This window comes from Polyergus mexicanus, unplaced genomic scaffold, assembly GCF_030449975.1.
Source record: "Polyergus mexicanus isolate NDT 795.1 unplaced genomic scaffold, iyPolMexi1.0 SCAF_8, whole genome shotgun sequence".
In the NCBI taxonomy this organism is placed as follows: domain Eukaryota; kingdom Metazoa; phylum Arthropoda; class Insecta; order Hymenoptera; family Formicidae; genus Polyergus; species Polyergus mexicanus.
Genome location: NW_027223328.1, coordinates 6,302,760 through 6,326,921, shown reverse-complemented (window position 1 = coordinate 6,326,921; position 24,162 = coordinate 6,302,760). Strand labels below are relative to the sequence as shown.

General features: G+C 35.5%; 1 protein-coding gene across 1 annotated transcript; it reads left to right on the top strand.

Moving 5' to 3' along the window:
• The first annotated feature begins 9 nt into the window (after positions 1 to 9).
• On the top strand, positions 10 to 2,917 carry LOC138935769 (uncharacterized). The gene is made up of 6 exons (XM_070300604.1): positions 10 to 465; positions 796 to 871; positions 1,196 to 1,244; positions 1,657 to 1,825; positions 2,410 to 2,572; positions 2,682 to 2,917. The coding sequence occupies exons 1-6, from the start codon at positions 10 to 12 to the stop codon at positions 2,915 to 2,917; spliced, it is 1,149 nt and encodes a 382-aa protein (XP_070156705.1).
• Positions 2,918 to 24,162: the final 21,245 nt, after the last annotated feature.

Sequence of the window (24,162 nt, the reverse complement as noted above, 5' to 3'; positions counted from 1 at the left end):
TAGTATAATATGTCTAACGTTAAAAATACAATTAATTGTATAAATAAGCATAAATATAAGATAAAAGAATCGAAAATGACTTCAAAAGGAAGACATATAATAAAACCTAAGAAATTGCTTACAACTTCATCTGATGAAAAACGGAAAACGAAAAAAAGAATTATAAAACGCATATGTACAGATATGTGTGAAGAACTGTACGATCTTCAGTCAAGTGCAGCACACCCCAATATCTTAAGAGATATTACTTTTCCAAACAACATGCATAAATCAAAAATACAACGTGTTACATCGGAAATATCACACGATGCAAATCACGTTTTATCTCGTAGCATCAGCATGGATACTAGTCTATCACCCAATAATCACAAACAATCAGTTACATATGATACCAGTCATGCATTGTCAAGAAATCTCACTGAAGATTTAAACATGTCATCCAATGATCACAATTTAAAGCTTCCAGTCAAATATGATAAAAGTCATTCATTATCAAGAATATTTACTGGGCAAGACTTGAGTATATCTTACAATAATGAGAATTCTAAATTATTAAGTAAAAATAATGAAACGGTTGAGCCATCTGGAAGTATCAATGGATTGCAGAAAAATATATATCATAATAATGATGGAACAAGGATTAAGACTTTACCAACTATGTTAGAAAATTCGTTTGTAACATCATCAAATAGAACGAAATCAACTAATAATATCTCAAACATCCCTGAAAAGGAGAATTGTCAATCCATATCTGATTCTGGTGTTAACGATAATGGAAATACTAAAAACAATAAGCACAATGAATACACATTTATTTCATTAGATGTTGAACAAATACCAATTGTCTTTCACAACGACTTACAGGAATCTGGTAATATTAGAGTTTTATTTGAATTGCAATTTTTATTAAAGTTTTATTTGGATTAGAGTTTTAATGAAAATCTTTTAACGTATAAATAAGGTCTACAAAATTAATCATGATTAACTATTTTGGAAAAGTTTATTAAAAAACGTATATATAATATATATCTATATGAAACTATTACTATAAACGTAGTTTATATAAAATTAATTTAAAATTATACATTACATTTTTTAAATTTATTTAATAAGTTATTTCTTCAAAAATGTGCAATAGCGAAAAAGCAAAAATAAAATGATTAATAACTTGATTTGTTTGTAGATTGTCGCAGAGCAAAATCATCTAATGACACGATCCAATGCGAAATTATTAAACTTCTGAGGTATGTAAATAATACTAATCTTTTAGTTTCCTTTTAATTTATAAATATTGATTAAAATCAAGTGACATATGCGGTAGCATTGTCAAATACAGACAGAGGCATAAATATTTTGATACATGTACAAGTTGTACTATTTTAACTGAATTTTAGTAATTATTAATTTGGCACACCGTTGAATTTAAAAAAAAAAATATATATATATATATATAATAATGAATATTATAAATATTATAAATATAATATATTATGAATATAACATTATATTTGTAATGTAATATTATGAATATAAAATATACAATAATAAACTTATACTAATAAAAAATGTCTATAAGAAATTTATAACATTCAGGTATCATAATACGTTATTTTTATTTTATTATATATGTACAATTATATATTTTCTATGTTATAGTCAAGTAGTTGAGCAAAATTCTATAATATTATCTGATATAAAAGTTTTAAAAGAACATCATACATTGACGATGCGAAACAATTTATATAAAAGAACAGATGGTTTTCCCTTGAAAACGGTAAAAGAATTTAAGGAACTAGAAACCGATACAGATCGTCTGCAAGAATTGGTATTTCATATGCATTTTTCCAACGACATATCTTATAATAGACTTCATGATGGACATAATAATGGATCAAGCATTCCATCTAACAAGTAAAGTCGGAATTAACAGTTATGAAGAAAGAGGGTGATGTCCGTTTAGACACGTTCGATTGGACAATAATCTTTGATTGGCCAATCATGCTGCTTACCTAAGCATCAGTCGATGTCAGTGGTTTTTGTCCAATTGCTCATGTCCAAAAATGCGCATCCCAGAAAGATAATTTTTTTTTAAGTCTTGCCATCTCATTCTATCTTATAATAGGAAGATGTCACTATATTCGCTGTTTCAATAGTCCTATTATAGGTAAGGCTACACAATTAAATGCTAAAATACAGATATCTCTGAATTGACATCTTATAAGATAAAACGAGATAGAGTTGTAAAGCAATTCTATAAAGCCTTCTAAAGGAATTATCTGTCACAGTAAACTGTCAACTTCCAGCTTTATATGCTGCTGTACTAAGGTATAGAAATGCTTGATCTATATATATTATTGATTTTTTGCAAAAAACAGATAATTATGAACTAATTATGAAAATTTGTTACAGCTAACATATCTTCAATTTGTTGGCGGCATAAAGTTGAGAGAAGCTCTCAGTCATTTCCAAAAAGAAACAATGACAGATGAACTAACATGTAAATTTACTTATTGGGGTCGAACAAAAGAATCGTTAGCATTTTACAATACACAGATTGCAAAAGTGTTTTTTTGTACGTATTTTCCGTTTTATGAAAGCATAATATACGCTACATATGTTAAAATATGAATATTTTGATTCTTTAAATATCAATAATGTGAAAATATTATTATATGTTTTAGATGCAGCTAAAAGATGTCCACATTTTAAAAGGCCCGAAACTAGGGCGGAATTTAAATTAGAAATAATGGAAGTTTTTCGTGCGGCAAAACAACGACAGTATTTGAGAAGTACCAAAGATAAAAGAACAGCAGAAACGGAAGAAATGTGTTCTGAAGACGCTGTTTCCAATGATCATTTTGATACTGATGGCATTTTTGAAACGGAAGATCCTGATGCGTCCGATGAAAGTGATTGATATATATATATATATATATATATATATATATATATATATATATATATATATATATATGTATATATGTCACACACACACACACACACACACTCATGTTTACATTTATGTGTAACGTTCAATATATAATAAGAACTTTACATTTAGTTTAAATATTTACATGCGTTATTACATTTTTAATCATAAATATTAATTTTTGTTTATGCGTTATTACATTTTTAACCATAAATATTAATTTTTGTTTATGCGACCTTCGTAAAGAGAAAATTAGTCTTCAAATGTATATCAATAGTATATATATATATATATATATATATATATATATATATATATATATATATATATATATATCAGAGATATATAGATCAGATCATATTCATCAGATATACATATATACAATATATAAAGACTGCGCGCTTCCATACGAGTCAATGAGTCAGCATCAGTAAGAGAGGAAGCAAATGGGTTATATGGTATGCTCTGTTACACAATCTTCAGTGTGACGAAGAGAACATCTCTCTTGAACATCACCTCTCCCTCCTCTCTTGCTGATGCTGTCGCGCTGACTTGCGTACGGAAGCGCGCAGTCTATTATATGCTGTGTTCAATATAAATATATATTATCCAGTATATGTGCGTATATCATATATAATGTATGCATGTCGAATGTACATTTGTAATAAATATATTAGAATAAATTATTATAAATGTAACAACATTATAATAAATGTAACTTTTTGTCAATTATATTTATTGAATTTTATTTATTTTCTAATCCTAATCTAATCTTGATCTAATTCTAACCTAAATGTCCCAAAAATATTATCATTAATAAAAATATATTAATAAAAATTAATTAAATACATTAATAAAAATATATTAATAAAAATAAACTCATAGACCGCAATAAATACAAACATATATTGTTGTCATTTTCTAAACTTCATATAACGTACAATATGCAGTATCAGCTTGAACATCATTTATGTATTCATTGTGTCATTCTTATGTTAAATTTTATAGATATCATAACATGTTTGCGTTCTGAGCAGCATATGAGCCCGCATCTGTTTCTATTTTTGTCATCATGTTTGTAAGAAATATGAGTACAATATGAACTCAGAATGCATATATTTTGCTATCTAGGTAATTTTGTCAATTTTAAAGATATTTGGAATCCGCTTTCGCCATGTGTTTTAGAATCGTTTGTAGTTGTTTGTAGTGATTTTGCTTTTATTTGTAATTGAATAGTTTAAAAGTTACAACGTATTTGCGATAAACAAATAACGTAACTTTTAAAATATTCAACTACAAATGAATCCGTTTTCGCCATCCGTTTTAGAATCGTTTTTAGTTGTTTGTAATAATTTTGCTTTTGTTTGTAGTTTAAAAGTTACGACGTAATTGCAATAAATAAATAATGTTATTTTGTCAATTTTAAAGATATCTCAAATCCGCTTTTGCCATGTTTTAGAATCATCTATAATTGTTTGTAGTGATTTTGCTTTCGTTTGTAGTTGAATAGTTTAAATGTTATGTTATTTTTTTATCGCAAATACGTTGTAACTTTTAAACTATTCAACTACAAACGAAAGCAAAATCACTACAAACAACTACAAACGATTCTAAAACACATGGCGAAAGCGGATTTGAAATATCTTTAAAATTGACAAATTTACGTTATTTATTTATTGCAAATACGTCGTAACTTTTAAACTATTCAACTACAAACGAAAGCAAAATCACTACATACAACTACAAACGAGTCTAAAACACATGGCGAAAGTGGATTTGAGATATCTTAAAGTCGGGTGATAGCCATTTTTTTTAAATTTTTTATTTATTTATGGCTCGAACTACAAACGAAAATATTTTTACTGCAAACAACTACAAACGAAATACTGTCATTTTTTGTATTGAAAATTATTTATTTAATAAAAGTGGGGTGCCAACTTCACATACGTAGTTTTTTATGCGAATGTATTCCGAATGTTCTAAAACATTGAAAAATCATATTCTTAAAAAATGTCTGTATGTATGTATGTATGTACGCGATTTGTTGTGCAACCGCCAACTTCCGCAACTTTTGAGATATCTAGTTAAACTTTGAGATTCTAGTTAAATTTTTTTACATGGATAGATTATTAAAAGTTGGTTAGTATAGAATTTTTAGTGAGAATCGGTGAAGGGATCCATTATTTATAAAATTTTGAATTTTTTAAGAAATGTTTGTACACGTAACTTTCGCAAATTTTGAAATATCGATATTAGATATTTTATATTAGTCTCTATCTTTAGATATAGAGGAGAATTTTAGTTCACTTACCTCTGAAGAGAAAGACGACGAGGAAGATGTTTGGTACAGGGCGAAAGCTCTACCTAAGAGGCTTCTTGGTAGGCATCTCCGTCGGCCGCTTCCTCATCGCTATGAGCCTCTACTTAGTCCTGGGAGTTGAAATTATTAAACCTAAAAAGCAAATTATTAATTATTATATATACATAATCAAAAATATATCGAAAAATGATAATTAATTGCCAAATAAAATAGTTGAAACTAATATAAACATATATATTTATCTCTTGCGATACCTTTATTGATTATTACTTCTCCAAGTTCTTAAAAATGGAAAAAGTCGTGATATTTCCCGAATCATTCAGATGCGCTCAGAATTGAGCGAGAAACAATATGTAACGCAAATCCGTAGATTCGCTGGAGGAATAGGAGATGAGAGATTACTCACGTGAGCGTAATTTTAAAGAATGTTTATTAGAAAACACTGGGAGCGAGCGATGACACGTATCCCGCACTTAGATCGGAAATTTTCTAAATGTCCTCCGATGACCTGCCTTTCTCCGCGTTTCGGAAATCTTGAAGGGCTTCTTGCGAGAAGCCCACGCGAGAACGAAAATCTTGTGCGCGAACGCCGGATGATTTTTAGCGCGAGGCAGAAGACTTCACTAACAAACAAAGCGATTAAACAATTTAACTATAAAGAATTGATCGCCGCGATAATATGATGCGATCGTGAGACACTTCGATTTTAAATTGAAGAGAAAGCGAATTTGATTATGAGTGGCGCGACTCGACACGAGAATAAGACACGAGAATAAACACGAGAAATTATGATCGACCAGCTCGAATCGTTGTCGTAGGCAGACTGACTAACGCCCGGTAAGACTTGCGATTGACCAAATTCCATAATAGGTTATTTTCGGCATCGAAGAATTTCGAGAATCTAGGTGTTTGTCATAGTTTTTTATTGTAAGGCTCACGCGATCACGCGCCGATCGTCTGATCGCGACGATGTTTATCCTCGCTCGTATTTTGATTTTGGCTCTTACCGTTCAGATTTGTCGGTTGAATTTACCGTTTAAATTTATCGACTAAATTTAACGTTTCAATCTTCAACAATATACAATGAGTTTATATAGTTTGACAATATTTTTATAATAATGAACCATCCCAGACAGCACACAATATTTATGATAAATATTCATAAATATTTTTTACTATTTATTTTTTAAAATATCATATAAATATTTTATGCATATTTCGTTGCGCAAAAAAAACAAACTATTCGAGAACTAGAAAATATTAAGTTTCAATCAAAACAAAAAGCTATGACTAAATTAGAAGATGAAACCTAAAGAAACCTAAAGAAACGGTTAATAATTTTCTTTTAACAAATAACAATAATGAGAATTAAGAAGAACTATCAAATGTCCAAGAAGTACATAACAAACACTTTCATGAACATGCAATGGATTTTGATAGAGTATCAATACAGTGATAGTGATGTACATACTGAAATAGATGCATCTAGTATTGACGGTAATATTAATTTACATAACAAAGATATGGAAAATCCAGAAAAATTGCTTGCCAAACAATTTAAATAAAAAATAAAAAATTAGGCTAAAGAGTTTAGAGTATTCCATAATTGCTTAAAAGGATTGTTAGCTATTTTAAATGAACATACAGAAATAGATTTTCCTAAAGATCTTCGCACGCTTTTAAGAACACTAAGAACAACGCATATAGAAAATATGGGACGTGGACAATACTGTCACATAGGATTGACAAAAGCTGTCGAAGAAATAATTAAGAAACGACGGAAAACTAGTTAAGAAATTACCGATGTAAAACTATATATAAATATTGATAGTGCACCTATAGGAAATTCTACCGAAAGGGGCTTTTGGCCGATATTATGTATTGATACAGAATTACGTCAAGTTAAAGTGATAGGAGTTTATTATGGCACAAGCAAGCCTGAAAATGTTAATGACTTCTTAAGAACTTTTATTGACAAAGCGATAACTGTTGTAACAAACGGTTACCAATTTGATAACCAAATAATCAGAATAACAATTAGTGCATTTATATGCAATTCGCCGGCGAAAGCTTTCATTTTAAATGTTAAGTATCATGATGGTTACAACAGTTGCACTAAACGCACTATTGAAGGGGATTATACAGGGTGGCCCTGAACGTTCCAGCCAGACTTTGAGATCTTAAATTTAATTCTGAACAAAAAATTTCCTATAAACATAGGTCGAAAAATGCTTCCTTAAAAAGTTATCGCTCAAAAACCTCTGATGCAAAGAAAGAGTAAAAGATGAAACTTAATAAATTTCTTGAAAAACGATAAAAATAAAGAATAAAAATTTTTTTCTTTTATGAAAATAAAATAAATTTTTTTAAACTGAAATATAGCACGTAATAGTAGAAAATGAATAAAGACGTGAAAAAACTAACTGTTCTCAAAATGTTCCCCTCCCCCTAACTGCAATACATTTTTGGCATCGAGTAATGATCGATTTAATTTGAAAGATAATTCAATTTTCTACAACTTTTGTTTCGATACTTTTTGTTAAAAGACACACATTTTCCATGATATTTGGAAAAATGTGTAAAATAATCACGATTTCAGAGGTTTTTGAGCGATAATTTCTTAAGAAAGCATTTTTCGACCCATGTTTATACGAAACTTTTTGTTCAGAATTAAATTTTCTATAAGATCTCAAAGTCTGGTTGGAACGTTCGGGGCCACCCTGTAAAAAACCGTACGTGTTTCCCCATATCAAAATATGCTTCACTGAAACAAGATGATAAGTTTAGAAATTTTGATTATGAGGATTATCAACATGGAGAAACCATTTTGAAAGAGATAACAAATTTTAGCTTAGTGTTTAAATTTTAGTGTCGAATATTGCATTGGATAGCATCCATCTTGTTTATCTTGGCGTAATAAAAAAGCTCATTAGGCTGTGGATGCAAAATAATTCAGTCAATGTACGACTTTCAGATATACAAATAACAGAGATTTCTATTAAACCTGAAGATTTTATGAAAATGTTGCCAAATGGATTTGCAAAAAGGTCTAGACCCTTAAAATATTGGAAACAGTGGAAAGCTACTGCATATCGACATTTTTTACTTTATTTTGGGCCCTTTTGAAAAACATTTTACCGTCAAATGTATACAAACATTTTTTAATGCTTTACACGGCTATTACAATACTTAATAATCCTTCTTTAATATTATAGTAACATAATTTGTCTCTAGCAGATAAACTTTTACGTAAATCTGTTCAAAAATTTTCTGATATTTATGAATCTGAAAATGTTCTCTATTTTCTTGTTGCAAGAATTTCTTCCGAGCTTTTCAATATAGAGCATGATAAGTAAAAACACTTTTGTCCATATCCCTCTTGATCACAACCTATTGAGCATTCTTGTAATGCATGAACAGGTATTTGACAAATGTGCACTAATTGGTTTGTCATTATTGATATAAGCTGGAGATTTTAAAGCTTGTTGTGCAGTTTCGACACTTTGAATTTCTTCTTTTTTGTTCATGCACTTACCATATACTAATTTAATCCTTTGAGAACGTATCATTCTCTTCTATGTCCACAATCTTCAATTTGCCGTGCAAAAAATCTAAATAAACTTTTATAAATTCGTCCACTCTCTTATCGGCAAATTATAATTTTTTAATCTATTATTTTTTAATTTATTAAATTCTCCTTCGATTGCTGCGCTGGACGCTGGCACTCATCCATAATCAAAGTCATCGTGACAAATACATGACCATAAAAGAAACATATTTACATCTTTTAATAGACGTTCCGCTAAAAGTGGAAAATAATGAGCGTTGTCACGATCACCAATTTCGTTTACGTTTTTTTCCACTTCTTTATTAATTTCAGCACTTCACTATGACTATTCATTATCTAGGTCTTCAATTATGTTCTCATTAGCATTTGGATATTTTTCTTCCAAATCTTCATTATTTTCATAATCTGATATATCTGTAACATATTAGCAAACTAATAAACACATGCAATTTTAAAGTTTAAGTTAAAATATGCTTTCTTTTATATTTCTATGAAAAATTTAGAGAAATTATGTATAAATGGCAATTAAATATAAAATATTTACATATTATATATTCAGTGTGTTAATGCACTTTGCATACTGATAGATAATATAATATACGTATATCTATTCTAAATTGAAATCTTTTGAAAATATTCTTATTCTTTACTTTAATCATTTCAGTAAATATCATAAAAAAAATTTCTTTTTCCGTGCACGTACGTTACAAATTCACACATCTTCACACAAATAATTCCGATTTATGTTGAAAAATCAAATCATCTTAGAAATGTTGCAAGAGTTTGTTTATACTACTTTATATTTGAATATACAGAGTATCCCGAATTTCGAGCAACCTTATATACTAATTTAATAAAAATAATAATTAATATTATAATGAGAATAGTAAAAAGAACTAACCAGTTATAACAGATTTTTCTAGAATCTATTCTTTTCTTTCTCGCAGCGAGTTTCTTCGCCTTGCCAATTTACCTTCCGTTTCAGACCGTGTTGTTAATATGGCTTTAAATATGATAGCAGCTTTGTCTATGTTTCGACACCTAATTGGTTGACCGATAGCAGCCATATAAAAATTTTTTTATTTTTTGTGACATTCTTAAAAAAAATTGCGTACATTTTAATAAAGTGCGCAACATCTATGCGTATGTGGCACTCTGGTATGACTTTATTTTTGTAAGCATTTGCATAATCTTTTATTGTTATGTAAGATGTAAAACATTGAATAGCAGTATTTAATATATATAATTCTTTATTGATCCCCTTGGGGTTACAAAACAACCATCCTACACAACATACAAATAAAAAACAACGCAATACATCTTTTTCTTACAACTAAACTCTTAGTCTATCCCGCAATCTTAACCTATACTCCATTACCCTACCTAATACACACACACACTACGCATCTACGCTGTCTTACCCACTAACTTAGCCTATGGATCTCCGTTTCCGTTTATTCACATTCTCCCTCATCCACTCCCGTACTCTTCCACTCATTCACCCTTTCCCCCCTTCTTTCTTCCAATTCCCTCATCCATCTCTCCCCCTCCCCCTCCTCCCCTAACACCATCCCTACATTTTCCTGCCACCCACCCTCCTTCCCCCAATCCGTGCAATCCTCCCAAACGTGCTCCCACGACTCCAACACCCTCTCACACTCCCTGCATTTCCTTCCCTCCTCCCCTTCCCAGTATCTCCCTTCTCTCATCCCATTCCCTAATCTAAATCTTGCTACCCTTTGCCATCTACTTTCCCCCCATCCTTTTTTTAAATACCCCGGCACTCCTTCCCCCTTCACCCATTTATACCACCTATTATATTCCGACCCCCATATCCTTTTCCATCTTTCTTCTTTCTGCAACTTTCTTTCTCTCTCAATCATCTCTTCCCCCCTTAATTTCACCATCTCCTCCATTTTCCACCCCCTTTCCTCTATAAATCTCCTCCTCTCCCCCTCCCATCCTATCCCTTCCTTTCCTCTCCTAATCCTTCCCTTCATCTCCTCCCAACACTTCCTAGCCAGCTCTCCCCCCTTACCCTCCTCCAATTTCTTCTCAAAATTCCAAGCTTTCATACCCGCCCTCCCCCTCAACAAATCCCTCTGCAATTCCTCCCTTACCATATATCCCGGCGTATACCTTTCTACTCCTAACACCCACTTCAAATACCTGTCCTGCAATTTTTCCACCCTCTCCCTTTCCTTCCACCCCCACACCTCCACCCCATAACTAACCACCGACCATACTAGCTTATCAAACAACCAAATCCTTTTTCCCCAATCTCCCCCAAACCTCCTTTTTCCTATCCCCCACACCTGCCCCAATAATGCTGCTCCCTTCCTAACCCTTTCCCTCACATGCGCATCCTGTTTTCCATCCGACCTCACCGTGTACCCCAAATACTTAAACTCCCTCACCTCCTCCAGCAATTTTCCCTTCCAAAACCATTTTACTTTCTTCCATCTCCCTCCTCCCTTTCTACATCTCATTACTTTAGTCTTTGCCACATTCACCTCCAAACCCTTCCTGTCCATATAACTCTCCAACTTTCCTATCATCCCCTTCATTCCTCCTTCATCCTCCGCCAACAACACTATGTCATCCGCATACGCCAAAGTATACACCTTCCCTCCCCCCAGCCTGACCCCACCCCACCCTCCCCTCTTCAGTTCATCATCCACGTCCGCCAACAACAGTGTAAACAAACATGGACTCAACGGGCAACCCTGTCTCACCCCCCTCACTGTCCAGAACCTCTCCCCCTCTCTTTCCCCCACCCTCACCCTACTTACCGTCTCCCTCAAAACCTCCCCACACCTCTCAATTAGACCCTCCCTTACTCCTCTTGCCCTCATCGCCTCTATTAACACCCCTCTATCCACGGAATCAAACGCCGCCTTTAAATCCAAAAACATAGCTATCATTCTACCTCCTTTCTCTCCCACCTGCCTATTAATTAAATAATTGAGCACATATATGTTGTCTATCGTCCCTACTCCCTTTCTGAACCCCGTCTGACTTGCCGGTATCAACCGCTTCCGTTCCACCTCATTCCTCAACCTTTCCGCCAATACCGCTACATACACCTTATATCCCGTCTGGGTTAACGTTACCCCTCTATAATCCTCTACCCTATCCCCCTCCCCTTTTTTCAGTATCGGCACTATTATCCCCTCCCTCCATTCTCTTGGCCACTCTTCCCCTTTCCAAGTCCTTCTACACACCCCCCAAATCCCCTCCTCCACCTCTTCTCCTCCATACTTCCACACCTCATTCGGTATTCCATCCCCCCCCGCCGCCTTGCCATCCTTCAACTTCCTTATCACTTTTCTAACCTCCTCCCTTCCGATTTCCTCCTCTTCATTCTCCCCCATCTTCCTTCCTATCCCCCTTATTACCCTCCACTCCACTCCCCCCAAGAGCCCTCTAAAAAAACCATCCCATTCCTCCATTTCTATCCCTTCATTCACTCTCTTCTTGATCCTTCTTTCTCTATTTATTATCTTCCAAATCTGCCCTTCCGTTTTCACTTCCCTCACCTCTCTCTCCCACCTCTCAGCTTCCTTCCTCTTCTTTTCCTCACATATGACCTTGTACCTCCTCTTTTCCTCTCTATATTTATCCCCTGTCCCCTCCCCCCTCCTCCATCTCCTTAGCTCCCTCCTAACCACTTCTTTCCCCTCTTTACATTCCTCATCCCACCATCCTTTTTCCTTCCTCCGTTGCTTTTCCTCTTCCGTCTTTTCTAACGCTCTCAACACCCTACCCTTCAACTCCCCCCACTCCTCCTCTATTCCTTCCTTTCTTCCCTTCCTTTTCCCAACCTCTTCCCCAAACCCCTTTCTACCCTCCATCGTCCAAACTCCTCTTCTCATTCTGCCCCCACTTCTTGCTCCCCTCCCGCTTTTCTCCCAATTCACCCCCCTTATCCATACTGTGAGCGGATGATGATCCGAGTCCACTCTCGCTTCCACCATCATTTTCTCTACTCCTTCCCTCGTTCTCTCATCCCCTACCACATAGTCAATTACCGATTCCCCCCTTCCCCCTGTATACGTCCATTCCCCTTTTACATCCCCCTTTACATTCCCATTCAAAATTGACCACCCTTGCTCTTCCAGGAACCTACACAATCTCCTCCCTTCTCCATTCACTTTTTTGTCTTTTGAGTTCCTGCATCTTCCTTCCCCCTCTTCCTCACTCCCCTCTTCCATTCCTCCCCCTTCCTCCCCCGTTCTTGCATTAAAGTCTCCTCCTATCAACACTCGCACACCTTCCTCTCTTTCTTCCATCCACTCTTTTAACTCCTCTAATTTCCTCTCTATATCTCTATTCACATATACCCCCACTATCCTCCACCATTCCCCTAACCATACCTTACATGTCATTAACCCTTCCTTATTTCTCCTCTCCCTTTCCTTCTCCACCGTCAATCCCACCCTTACTCCCAAAATCATCCCACCCATCGCCCTTCCTTTCTTATTCTTTCTTCCGGCCCACTGCATTTCCCATACATATCCCCTCGGCATCTTACCCCTTACCCTCTCCCAGCTTTTACTATCCACCCACGTTTCGCACAATATCATAATATCCCACCCTTTCAGACCCTCCCAAAACTCTCTATCCTTATTCTTCAGCCCCGCCACATTCCAAAAACCCACCCTATACCTTCCCTTTCCCCCTCTCTTTTCCTCCCCCTCCCTCTCCTCTCCTCTCCCCATGCTCCTCTTTCCCCTCTCACCTTCCTCTTCCTCTCCCACTATCTCTCCTCCCTCCCTGTCCTTTCCTACTCTTATTCTTCCCCCTGATCTTTCCACCCTCTTCCCTCCCCATCCCTTAACTCTTCCTTTCCTTCATTCCATTTCCACCAAATACCATTTATTTGCACTTTTCCATATCCTACCCATACCCTCTTACCTTTTTCTCTCTCTCTCCTTGCCACACTCTCTATTACCCATCTCATCCTTCTTTCTTTCCATGTTAAGTCATCATCCAACCTTATATCTCTGCCCTTTATTTCTCCTCTCCTTCTCATTATCTCTTTCTTCTTCTCTACTTCGTCTATTTTCACTATCGCCGTCCCTTTTCCCCCCTCCTTACTTCCTAAGCATCTCACCCCCTCTACCCTAGCCTCTATTTTTATCTCTTTTAATACATCCTCTACCCTCGCCCTCACCTCTCTTTCCCCTCCCTTTACTCCTCTTACTACAATATTCCTCCTTCTCTCCTCTCTTTCCTTCATCTCCATCCTTATTTCAATTTCTTTAATTTTCCCCTCTAATTCTCCTCCTCTTCCCTCCCCCTTTTTCCCTCCCCCCCTTCTCTAAGTTTCATCTCTCGCCATTCATTCTCTAGCGCCTCCACTCTTCCCTTCATCTCTTCTCTCTCCACCCTGCCTCTCTCATCCATTTCCTCCATCTGTCTCCTCACTATCCCATCTATTTCCTCTCTTAGGTCTTTCATGTACCCCCTTAACATCTCCCCTATCATCTCCCTATCTTTCTGCATTTCTTTCCTCATTTCCTCCTTCACCCCCTTTAACCCTTCCTTTAACTCCTTTTTCCATTCCTCTTTCATTTCCCTCCACCATTCCATCTCTCCTACTCCCCCCCCTTCCAAACCCCTCACCGGTGACCTTTGAACCCTTTTCCCTTTCCTACCCTCCCCCACATCTTCACCCCCTTTTTCCTCTGCCTCTCTCTCTATCACTTCCCTTTTTCTTTTCCACATCTCATCTAAACTCCCCGTGCTCCCCCTTCTCACCTCCCCCGTCTTCAATAATTCCTTTTTTGTCTTATCCTCCATCTCTCCTTCCCTGCTATTTTCCCTGATCTAATCCTCTATTTCTGTCGCCTCTCTATCTTCTCTATTGTCAGTGCTTATTCCCCTTCCTCTTCTGCTTCTGTCTCTATCCCTGTGCTCGCCTCTCTACCTAACTTCTATATTCCTTTCTCTCTACCTCACCGTATGCCGCCGCTCTACCTATCTCACGCTCCCGGTTCTTCACTTCTCTACCACGTGACCCTCTTTCTCTCTTCCTAACCTTACTCTGCTCTGCTCTATCTTTTCCGCCTCCTTGCTTCTATTACCCTCTCCCGTACCTCCACCCTTACTTCTCCACTTTCCCCTCACCTCACTCCTCACTTGCACACCTCTCACTCTCTCACTCACTTCCCTATCTCCTCACTTTCTCCACCTTTCGCTCTGCACACTTCCTACAATACTCTTTCTCACCCACCGGAAACGGAAATCTCAATAGCAGTATTTAATAATACTTTAGAAAAATCCACAACAATTTCACGCGGAAAAGGAGCACCCATTCTGCATCATTCTAGTAACCAGAAGTGAATATTGTTGGTTGTGTACTTTTCGGATAACATTTATATTAGCGAAAATTGTTTGTGTAGATGTGTGAGTTTGTAACTGTGTTAGTACGAAAAAAAAATTATTTATGATATTTACCAAAATGATAAAAGTAAAGAAAAAGAATTTTTTTATAAGATTTCAATTTAGAATAATTTAGAATATAAATATATGCTATATAATATGATATTATATTATCTCTCAATATGTAAAATGCATTAACACACTGAATATATAATATGCAAATATTTTATATTTAATTGCAATTTATACTTAATTTCTCTAAATTTTTCATAAAAATAAAAAAAATATAAAATTATAAAAAAAGCATATTTTAATATAAACTTTAAAATTACATGTGTTTATTAGTTTGCTAATATGTTACAGATATATGAGATTATAAAAATAATGAAGATTTGGAAGAAAAATATCCAAATGCTGATGAGAACGTAATTGTAAACCTAAATAATGAATGGTCACAAAGAGGTGCTGAAATTAATAAAGAAGTGGAAAAAAACGTAAACGAAATTGTTGATTGTGACAACGCTTATTATTTTCCACTTTTAGCGGAACGTCTATTAAAAGATGTAAATATGTTTCTCTTATGGTCATGCGTTTGTCGCGATAACTTTGGTTATAGAGTACCAGCGTCCAGCGCAGCAATCGAAAGAGAATTTAATAAATTAAAAAATAATAGATTAAAAAATTATAATTAGCCGATAAGAGAGTGGACGAATTTATAAAAGTTTATTTAGATTTTTTGCACGGCAAATTGAAGATTGTGGTCATAGAAGAGAATGATACGTTCTCAAAGGATTAAATTAGTATAAGTATTAAATTAGTAATATAATGAGTAATAAGGATTAAATTAGTAAGTGCATGAACAAAAAAGAAGAAATTCAAAGTGTCGAATCTGCACAACAAGCTTCAGAATGTCCAGTTTGTATGAATAAGGACAAACCAACTAGTGCACACGTTTGTGAAATTTCTCAAATACCTATTCATGCATTATAAGAATGCTCAATAGCCTGTGATGAAGAGGGATATGGATAAAAGCGTATTTGCTTATTATGCTCCACATTAAAAAGTTCGGAAGAAATTCTTGCCATACAAGAAATAGAAATTTAGCGAGGATTGAATAACAATAACAAAAAACAACGTACAACAAAATATTTAGGAGACAACCAGCACGGTATAAAAGACTCTCTAGCATGGAGCAAAAGCACCAAGCTACCTATTATTAAAAATGGTAGCACCATAGAGTTACAAGCAGTTAGCATAGATGGTATAAATTATTCTTTAACGAATACTTGCGTATTTGACAGCTTTCTACAAATTGTGCTTGTAGTTTTATCAGATTACAAACATTTTGCAAACAAGGTACATTATTTTAAGTAATTGTTTTTTCCTGAGATTAAATTTAAATAATTATTACACAATAATTATAAAATTAGAATAAAGATATTAAAGTTTATGACTGAAAAATTTGAATTGTTTACATTTTAATTTTTTATAACAATGTCTATTCTGAACGTTGGCAATCTTATATTGTAGTACTTAAGATTTATTTTCAATTATAATATTATTGAGATACAACTAATCAATTTTAAATAAAATATATATATATATATATATATATATATTGATATTAATTTGATCTCTATTTTATTATGTAGATACGTGCAACAGAGAGCAATCCAATATTTTAAATAGCCATTGACGTTTTAAATAAAGGCATCAGAGCACACATATACAAGCTCCATGCACAAATATTAAAGCCTATTTTTATTATCAAAGATCCAAAATCTGAACTTTGTTTGCAAATGGATTGCCAAACCAATGTTGGATATTTGGCCAGTATGCTTTCTAAATATACACCAAGTTTTGAAGAAAAATCAGTTTGCAATATGGGATGTCCAACACGAAAAAAGAAATTCCCTATTGCAAAAATCGATTCAAACATAATATTGGAAAATAATTTCTACAATATTATAAGTGATAACATTATATTAACCGGAAAAAGTGTTATCAAACGAATTGCCCAGGTTTTGAATCAATGACACTCTGTAAAATAGGTAAATAAAACTATGTCATGTTTTTAAAAAGTTTGGATACTCTTTACCAAGATTTTAATTTTATTTAATTTATTTTTTGGATCAAACATTATTCCAATAAATTTGTGATAATTATTACTTGTCACTAAAATACATATTGAAGATTAAATCTCAAGTAAATAAAGAATAGAAGTGATATAAAAAAAACAATTCTCGATCTAAAAGATTCTATAATAACTCATTTCAATTTAACGCTCATAGTAATTTTCTCTCTCTTTACAATAGTTCCTACAATATTTTCATAATTATACCATTTATACCACAAATCTATATTTATAATCTATATATCACAAATCGTTCAACAGACAGACAGACACACACACACACACACACACACACACACACACACACACATATTTTCATTTCAAATCTTTTTCAGGTCTTATAGTATTATTTGACATTTGTAATTTTTAAAGTAAAAGCCAATCTATAAAATTACAAGATATACCAAAAGTAATCGAAAATCCACTATATAAAGAAAATGATTTACAATTACTAGAAATTGTAGATTACAAAAAACCAGGGTTGGGAAAGTTACTTTATAAAAGTAACTCGTTACCGTTACCGTTATTTTTTCTAAAAAGTAACTCGTTATCGTTACTCGTTACCAATTTTAAAAAGTAACTCGTTACCGTTACAGTTACTAAAAAGTAACGAGTCGTTACAATTTCCGTTACTTTTTTATAATACAAACTAATAAATTATTTTGCATAAGAAAAACTTTTACAAAATTGTAAGCAAGATTTCATTTAAGGTTTATTACAAAATAAATGATTAAATTTTATCGAAATTCTTTATTCATTTTTAATAAAATTTGTTGCTCCATAGTATCATCATTTAAATGCCCTCTTTGTGGTGTTAATACAGAGCCACCGATGCTAAACATTCTTTCTACAGATGCACTGCTTGGTAGAGCTGTATTATATTTAATAAAAAGTTTTTTAAGGTTTGGATAGTCGTTTAACATTTTTATATTACAATTATTTGATTTTAAAAACCGTTGCAATTCTTCTTATTCAGATTCATTTTGCACCGTTTTTTGCTCAAAAATGAAAAAATTATCGTGATCGTCAGATTTTCCAGCTTTTGAAGAATTTTCAGTTGATCGGATTCCCAATAAATCCTCCAAGTAATTTTCAGCACGTTTTCTTTTTTCTCCGTTTAACCAGTTTAACTTAAATTTTGGATGTAAACATGCTGCTATTATTAATTCTTTTGTTTCAAATATTGTAAGAAATTTAAAATCAAATATAGTAAATTAAGCGACATTGTTTGTTTTATTGAAATTAATACTTTTGAATCAATAGTTTAAAATAAAATAATATTTTTCAATTAAATCCTTATTTAAAATTAACTAACATATGTATTAATCAAATTAATAAGTTACCTTTTATTTAAACCTTACTGAATAGCTTCAACTAATGAATGGCAATCTATAAGGTCAGATTTATTGAGATTTTCTAATTTTCGTTGCAAGGTACTTAGAACTGGTAGTAAATGAGAGCTCTGCTTTTCCGAAAAGATAAAGCTCTCATTGGATATCGCGCGTCGCGTCATCGCACTGGTCTGCAAGAGCCATAAGTTGATCAATCACATTCAAGCATTTTTACAACATAATAAGAATGGTAATTGGTCGATTTGCTTACGGCTTTACGGTTAAGATAAAAATTTTATCACGCACAATAGCAAGAATAATATCTTAAATAAATCAAAAAATTTGAAAAAAGTAACGATAAAAGTAACTGTTAAATTCGTTACTCGTTACCGAAAAATGTAACGAAGTTACTTTTTCCGTTACAAATAAAATTTGTAACGCCATTACCGTTACAGTTACCGAAAAAAAGTAACTGTAACGATAACGGCGTTACAAGTAACGCGTTACTTCCCAACCCTGCAAAAAACCTCCAATGCCACGAGAATCCTATACGGAAATAGTATTGTACATAGCATTGGACGACAATTACTCAGGAATTTGAAAACTAGACCGAATACAATGATCTCGTATCAGCAGCAAAAAATATTAAAAGAACACAACAGGTATATCCACCCATTCTCATGTATGTGATTAAAAATCAAATAAATTATACATTACAAAACAAAAAGTTTCACTTATTGTTCCTAAAAAATTGAACGTATCTGTAAAAAATCGAAACATTTAAATAATTTATATTATTTTTGTCCTATCTTATTATATGTAAAAAAAATAAATTAAGAAAGTATATTACACATGATAAATTTTAAAAAAGTACATAAATATTTTTTTAAATATAAAACGCATTCTATACTTAAATTACAAAGAACAATAATATTAATTATACAACAAAATTAAAAAATTGTTATAAACTAAAATATGTAATAAAAATGGAAATTTTAAAACCAAAGAGATGTAATTAATTGAATTATCCGATTAATTTACAGTTTTAAAGTGTTGTGCTAATGTAGGATATAGCCAGGGGTGGTTTTCAAAGGTTAAGGTTGGCACAACAAAATCGGATTCATTGCAAATCGCGAGCAAAAATCGCAACAAAGTTAAGGAAACGTAATCAACCGGAATATCTGATTAATTTACAGTGTTGTGCTAATGTAGGTAGTCAAGGGTGGTTTTCAAAGATTAAGAGTGGAGCGACAAAATCGGATTTATTGCAAATCGCAAGCAACTAAATCAAAAAAACATAATCAACCAAAATATCTGAGTAATTTGCAATTTCAGAATGTTTGCGAGAGGTAATTTTGGGGATGGTTTTCCGGATCAAAAAATTTTTTATTCTGTCGTTATTGTAAGGAGCAAAGTGATCTTCTCAAGAATTGACGATCGGGCCTGTGTCCGATTGGGTCTGTGTCCGATCGAGCCCGTGTCCGATCGGGACTGTGTCTGATCGAACATGTGTCCGATCGGGTCTGTATTCGATCGGGAAATATTGTCGTGTCCGATCGATAATGTGCGCAATCGGGACGATCCCGTGCACAACAGGGATCCGAACGGGAGTCGCACCCGTCCAAATCTCAAGCAACCAAATAGATAAGCCCAAAACAAACATAAGGCTCGTGACTGTAAATCTCGACAAACAGAGTTGTGTGCCTACCATTCAAGTCAGTATTGATAACATATTTACAACTTTCATATTAGAGTTCATATCATATTAGAGTTCATATAGACTTTCATATTAGATACGGAATCTGGGCCAAATATAATCAAAGAAAATCTTTTTCCCGAAGAAATAAACATTAATTACACTAATATTCTCAAATTAAACAGTATAAATAATTATCCTGTCTACACTTTAAGTGAGATTATGTTAACTCTTTTTGAAATACCGGTAATATTTCATATTGTATCTAACGATTTTCCGATATCACAATCCGGCATCTTAGAAAACGATTTTTTTAAATAAACCTCATCGAAAATATTGTAGATTACCCACAAAGACATTCCGGAATCAATATATCTTTCTTATCACCTGAAGCCATTATAGTAAGTAGTATAGGGGCAACTATAGCGAGACACAACAAACCCCCACTCCTCGGCCACTGGCGCCGACCCCCTGCTGTGTGTCTGTCTGGCCACGCCCACCATAGGTACCTATGGAAAAAAGAGGGGACTCGTGGACGTCTACGAGACAATTTTTATTATTTAAAAAAAAGGGGGGAGGGGATGCGTGGACGTCTACGAGACAATTTTTTTTTTATTTTAAATTTTAAATTTTTTCCTTTAAAATTTTTTATTTTTTTTTTCCGGGCGAGTGGAAATTCTCGGGGTTCGAACCTGGGTCCTCCACATTTCCAGACAGGGTCTTAGTATATGCTGGGCTAGCTGAAATATTATTAGAATAAGGATTAGATGTAGTATTTGTAGAGAGTAGTCCTCCGGCATAGAGGGCCCTACGCTCTGATTGGCTTCCCTATAGTTGCCGGCAGTTTGATTGGATGAGGAGCATGTTTCTGAGTGAGAGGGAAAAACGCGGCAAAATAACACGTGTGTAAGAATCGGCAAGATGGCGACTACCGAGGATGGAGATATCGTGCAATATACGCATCTCCGCTTCACCACCCCTACGGAAAAACCGAGAAATGTACGGTATATTTCATCCTCTCCTCCGACCTCTTTGTGAAAATACAAAATCGGATAAGGTATTGCTAGAATAAAGTAACTGATACGTCGGGGCTGAACACGGGCGTACATGTACGGGTAGGGTTGACCGGGCGGCCGAGGTGCACTAGGCAGGTAGACATTCGGTAACGTCATCGCTGGAGAGGATAGAAAGGGTCATGAAATACGGGTACCTGAGACTGTTTGACACGGAGTCTTAGGACGGAAACTATGACGTCACGGAGACCCCGGGAAGAAAGGATAGGAAAAGAGAAAATGTTTTTACGTAGCATTATTTTAAAAACAGTTTTATTTATATTTATTTATATTTCTTACATAAGAATATTATGCTTTGTACAATAAAAAATTATTTTACATAAAAATATTTGTACAATAAAAATTCTTATTTACAATTAAATATAACTATATTGCGTAGCAAAAAAGATTATCTTGTAACGGTTCACCTTTCCCGTACGCCGCGGATCAAGGCTCGCCGGTGCCAGGATTCGGGAGAAGGGGGAAACTCCAACTTACTTTACCTTCGGGTAATCGGTTTAAACGAATCTGTTTATTCATGCGGTTATTACAAACGATACTTAATACTTACAGCTAAGCGCGAAGCAACATGCGGGAACGGTGCGGGTATACAGTTGTGCGCGTGGAGCCCGGGCAGCGAGCGTGGCTCAAATGGCCGTGTTCCGCAGTCGCGGGATTTGCATGCAATTAACCTACGATTATTATTATTGGGACAGTACGGATCTTAAACACTACGGGGTGTCGCGGGGCCCTCAATGTAATTCCAACTGCCTGACTGCCTTATCCTTAAAAGGACGGGGCGTCGGCGTTCTCGGTGTTCTATCCTTAAAAGGACTGAAGCTCCCGTAGTAGTTTGAGGGCCGGGGGTGAAGATAGAAACGGCGCGACACTGGCGGGAATTCTAAAGTCTATTTTATTCTCTAGTTAAAAGTCGCGGTATGTACAATGCGGTCTTATAATACGAACAGGTCGCGGTGTATTCACAAAGCGATACGAGAAGCTACTAGAACGCGGAGACCAAAGCGGTCTTACGATACAAACGGGTCACGGTATATATGCAAACGGTCTTACGGTATAACGCGGTGCGAACTTATCGACTAGTAGGAGGCGCCGTCCCAGCAACCGGGAAGCCCGGCATAACCACGGGTAGCCCGTGACCTGGTTTAACGCGGGGTAGGATGCGCCGTCCCAGCAACCGGGAAGCCCGGCATAACCACGGGTAGCCCGTGACCTGGTTTAACGCGGGGTAGGATGCGCCGTCCCAGCAACCGGGAAGCCCGGCATAACCACGGGTAGCCCGTGACCTGGTTTAACGCGGGGTAGGATGCGCCGTCCCAGCAACCGGGAAGCCCGGCATAACCACGGGTAGCCCGTGACCTGGTGTAACGCTAGGTATTAGGGTGCGCCGTCCCAGCAACCGGGTAGCCCGGCGTAACTACGGGTAGCCCGTAGCCTGGTGTAACGCGGTATAGGTTTCGGATCTGGAGTTGTACGAGGTAGGACTCGGGATCGGGAACTGGTAACGCTACGTTTGCCGGAGCGCCTTATATACCGGCGGTCGGCCTCCCACTCACGCGAGTCGGCGCATGGTGGGGCGGCCCCGCGGTGGGGCCGCGACACGGGTGTGGAAGTTTAGGGGCGCCATAGGCGCCGAGCCTCAAAATTGCGGGCGGCTGGTCGGCCCGCGAGGCTGGTAACGGTATCGTTACAATCTCTTAGCACGAGGGAAAATACGCGATTTCGTTATATTGCAACTTTAAAAACGAGAGTTGAGAAAACAGAGAAGAAAAATTATCGTTCTGCTACATAGCCGTATGGTAACGAACAATGACTATTGATAAATTTACGTTTCATCAATACAGGAGCACATACTTCAGTTTCATAGCGTGTTACCAGCTCATGAAACACAGTACGCCAAATTGCTCTAAACCGTAAGTTTATCGAAGTTCCAGCCGATTCTTCCTCATTTTCTTCATTTTCCCGTACCCTTTCTTTAGCTAACATCAAATTTCTAATACTAAGAAAATTGATTAGTTGAGAGTTTTCAAAATTTAAGGTTATGCCCTTCACTTTGCAACATTCGTGTGTTCGTCCGTCCGGTGCACGAACAATGTACGCATAAAATTTAGGGCCACCAGATACGAACGTCTCGATATAGCTACCGCGGCCGTAACTTTCAAGCTCGTCCGTCATATCGCCTAGAAAATTTCCCGTACGTGGTTCATACGTTCGGGTCACCGCTGCTCACGTAAATACATGAATCCGTATCATAATACAAAACGCGACGATCTAATCGCTCTAAATAAGAATATAATTTAAACGCGTCTGCGCCGTCGTATATGCAGCTATTACAACATTCGTTATCGGTGAGGGAATCTTGTCGCAATCGCCACGAAAGATATATTACCTCGTCGTTTACGGGTAATATGCCGGTTATCTCGTGCTCAGCACTCATCATCAATGTCGCAAAACGCTGAGGCGTTCTCACGACTTCGGTATTTGGTAAATTGGATCGCTGGCCGAATTTTCCCCAAAAAGAATTTAAGCACAGCTTCGCGACAGAACGTAAACCGGGATTCCGAGTGACGTTACGTTTATCAAGAACGATACCTTCGGTTTTCTCGTACTCCCTCAGATATCGTTCTTTAGCATCGTCGTCGTTTTCCCCGCATTCACACGGCCATCCACTGGCTTCTTGTTTAAGCTGCAAGAATGTATTTATATATTCGGTGAACAATCCGCCTT

What these genes read in the sequence shown, in the direction of transcription:
- LOC138935769 (XM_070300604.1), top strand. Translation starts at nt 10, where the DNA reads ATGTCTAACGTTAAAAATACAATTAATTGTATAAATAAGCATAAATAT. An exon ending in GAAATTATTAAACTTCTGAG is followed by an intron (nt 1,245 to 1,656) that starts GTATGTAAATAA and finishes TCTATGTTATAG; the next exon opens with TCAAGTAGTTGAGCAAAATT. An exon ending in GATTGCAAAAGTGTTTTTTT is followed by an intron (nt 2,573 to 2,681) that starts GTACGTATTTTC and finishes TATATGTTTTAG; the next exon opens with ATGCAGCTAAAAGATGTCCA.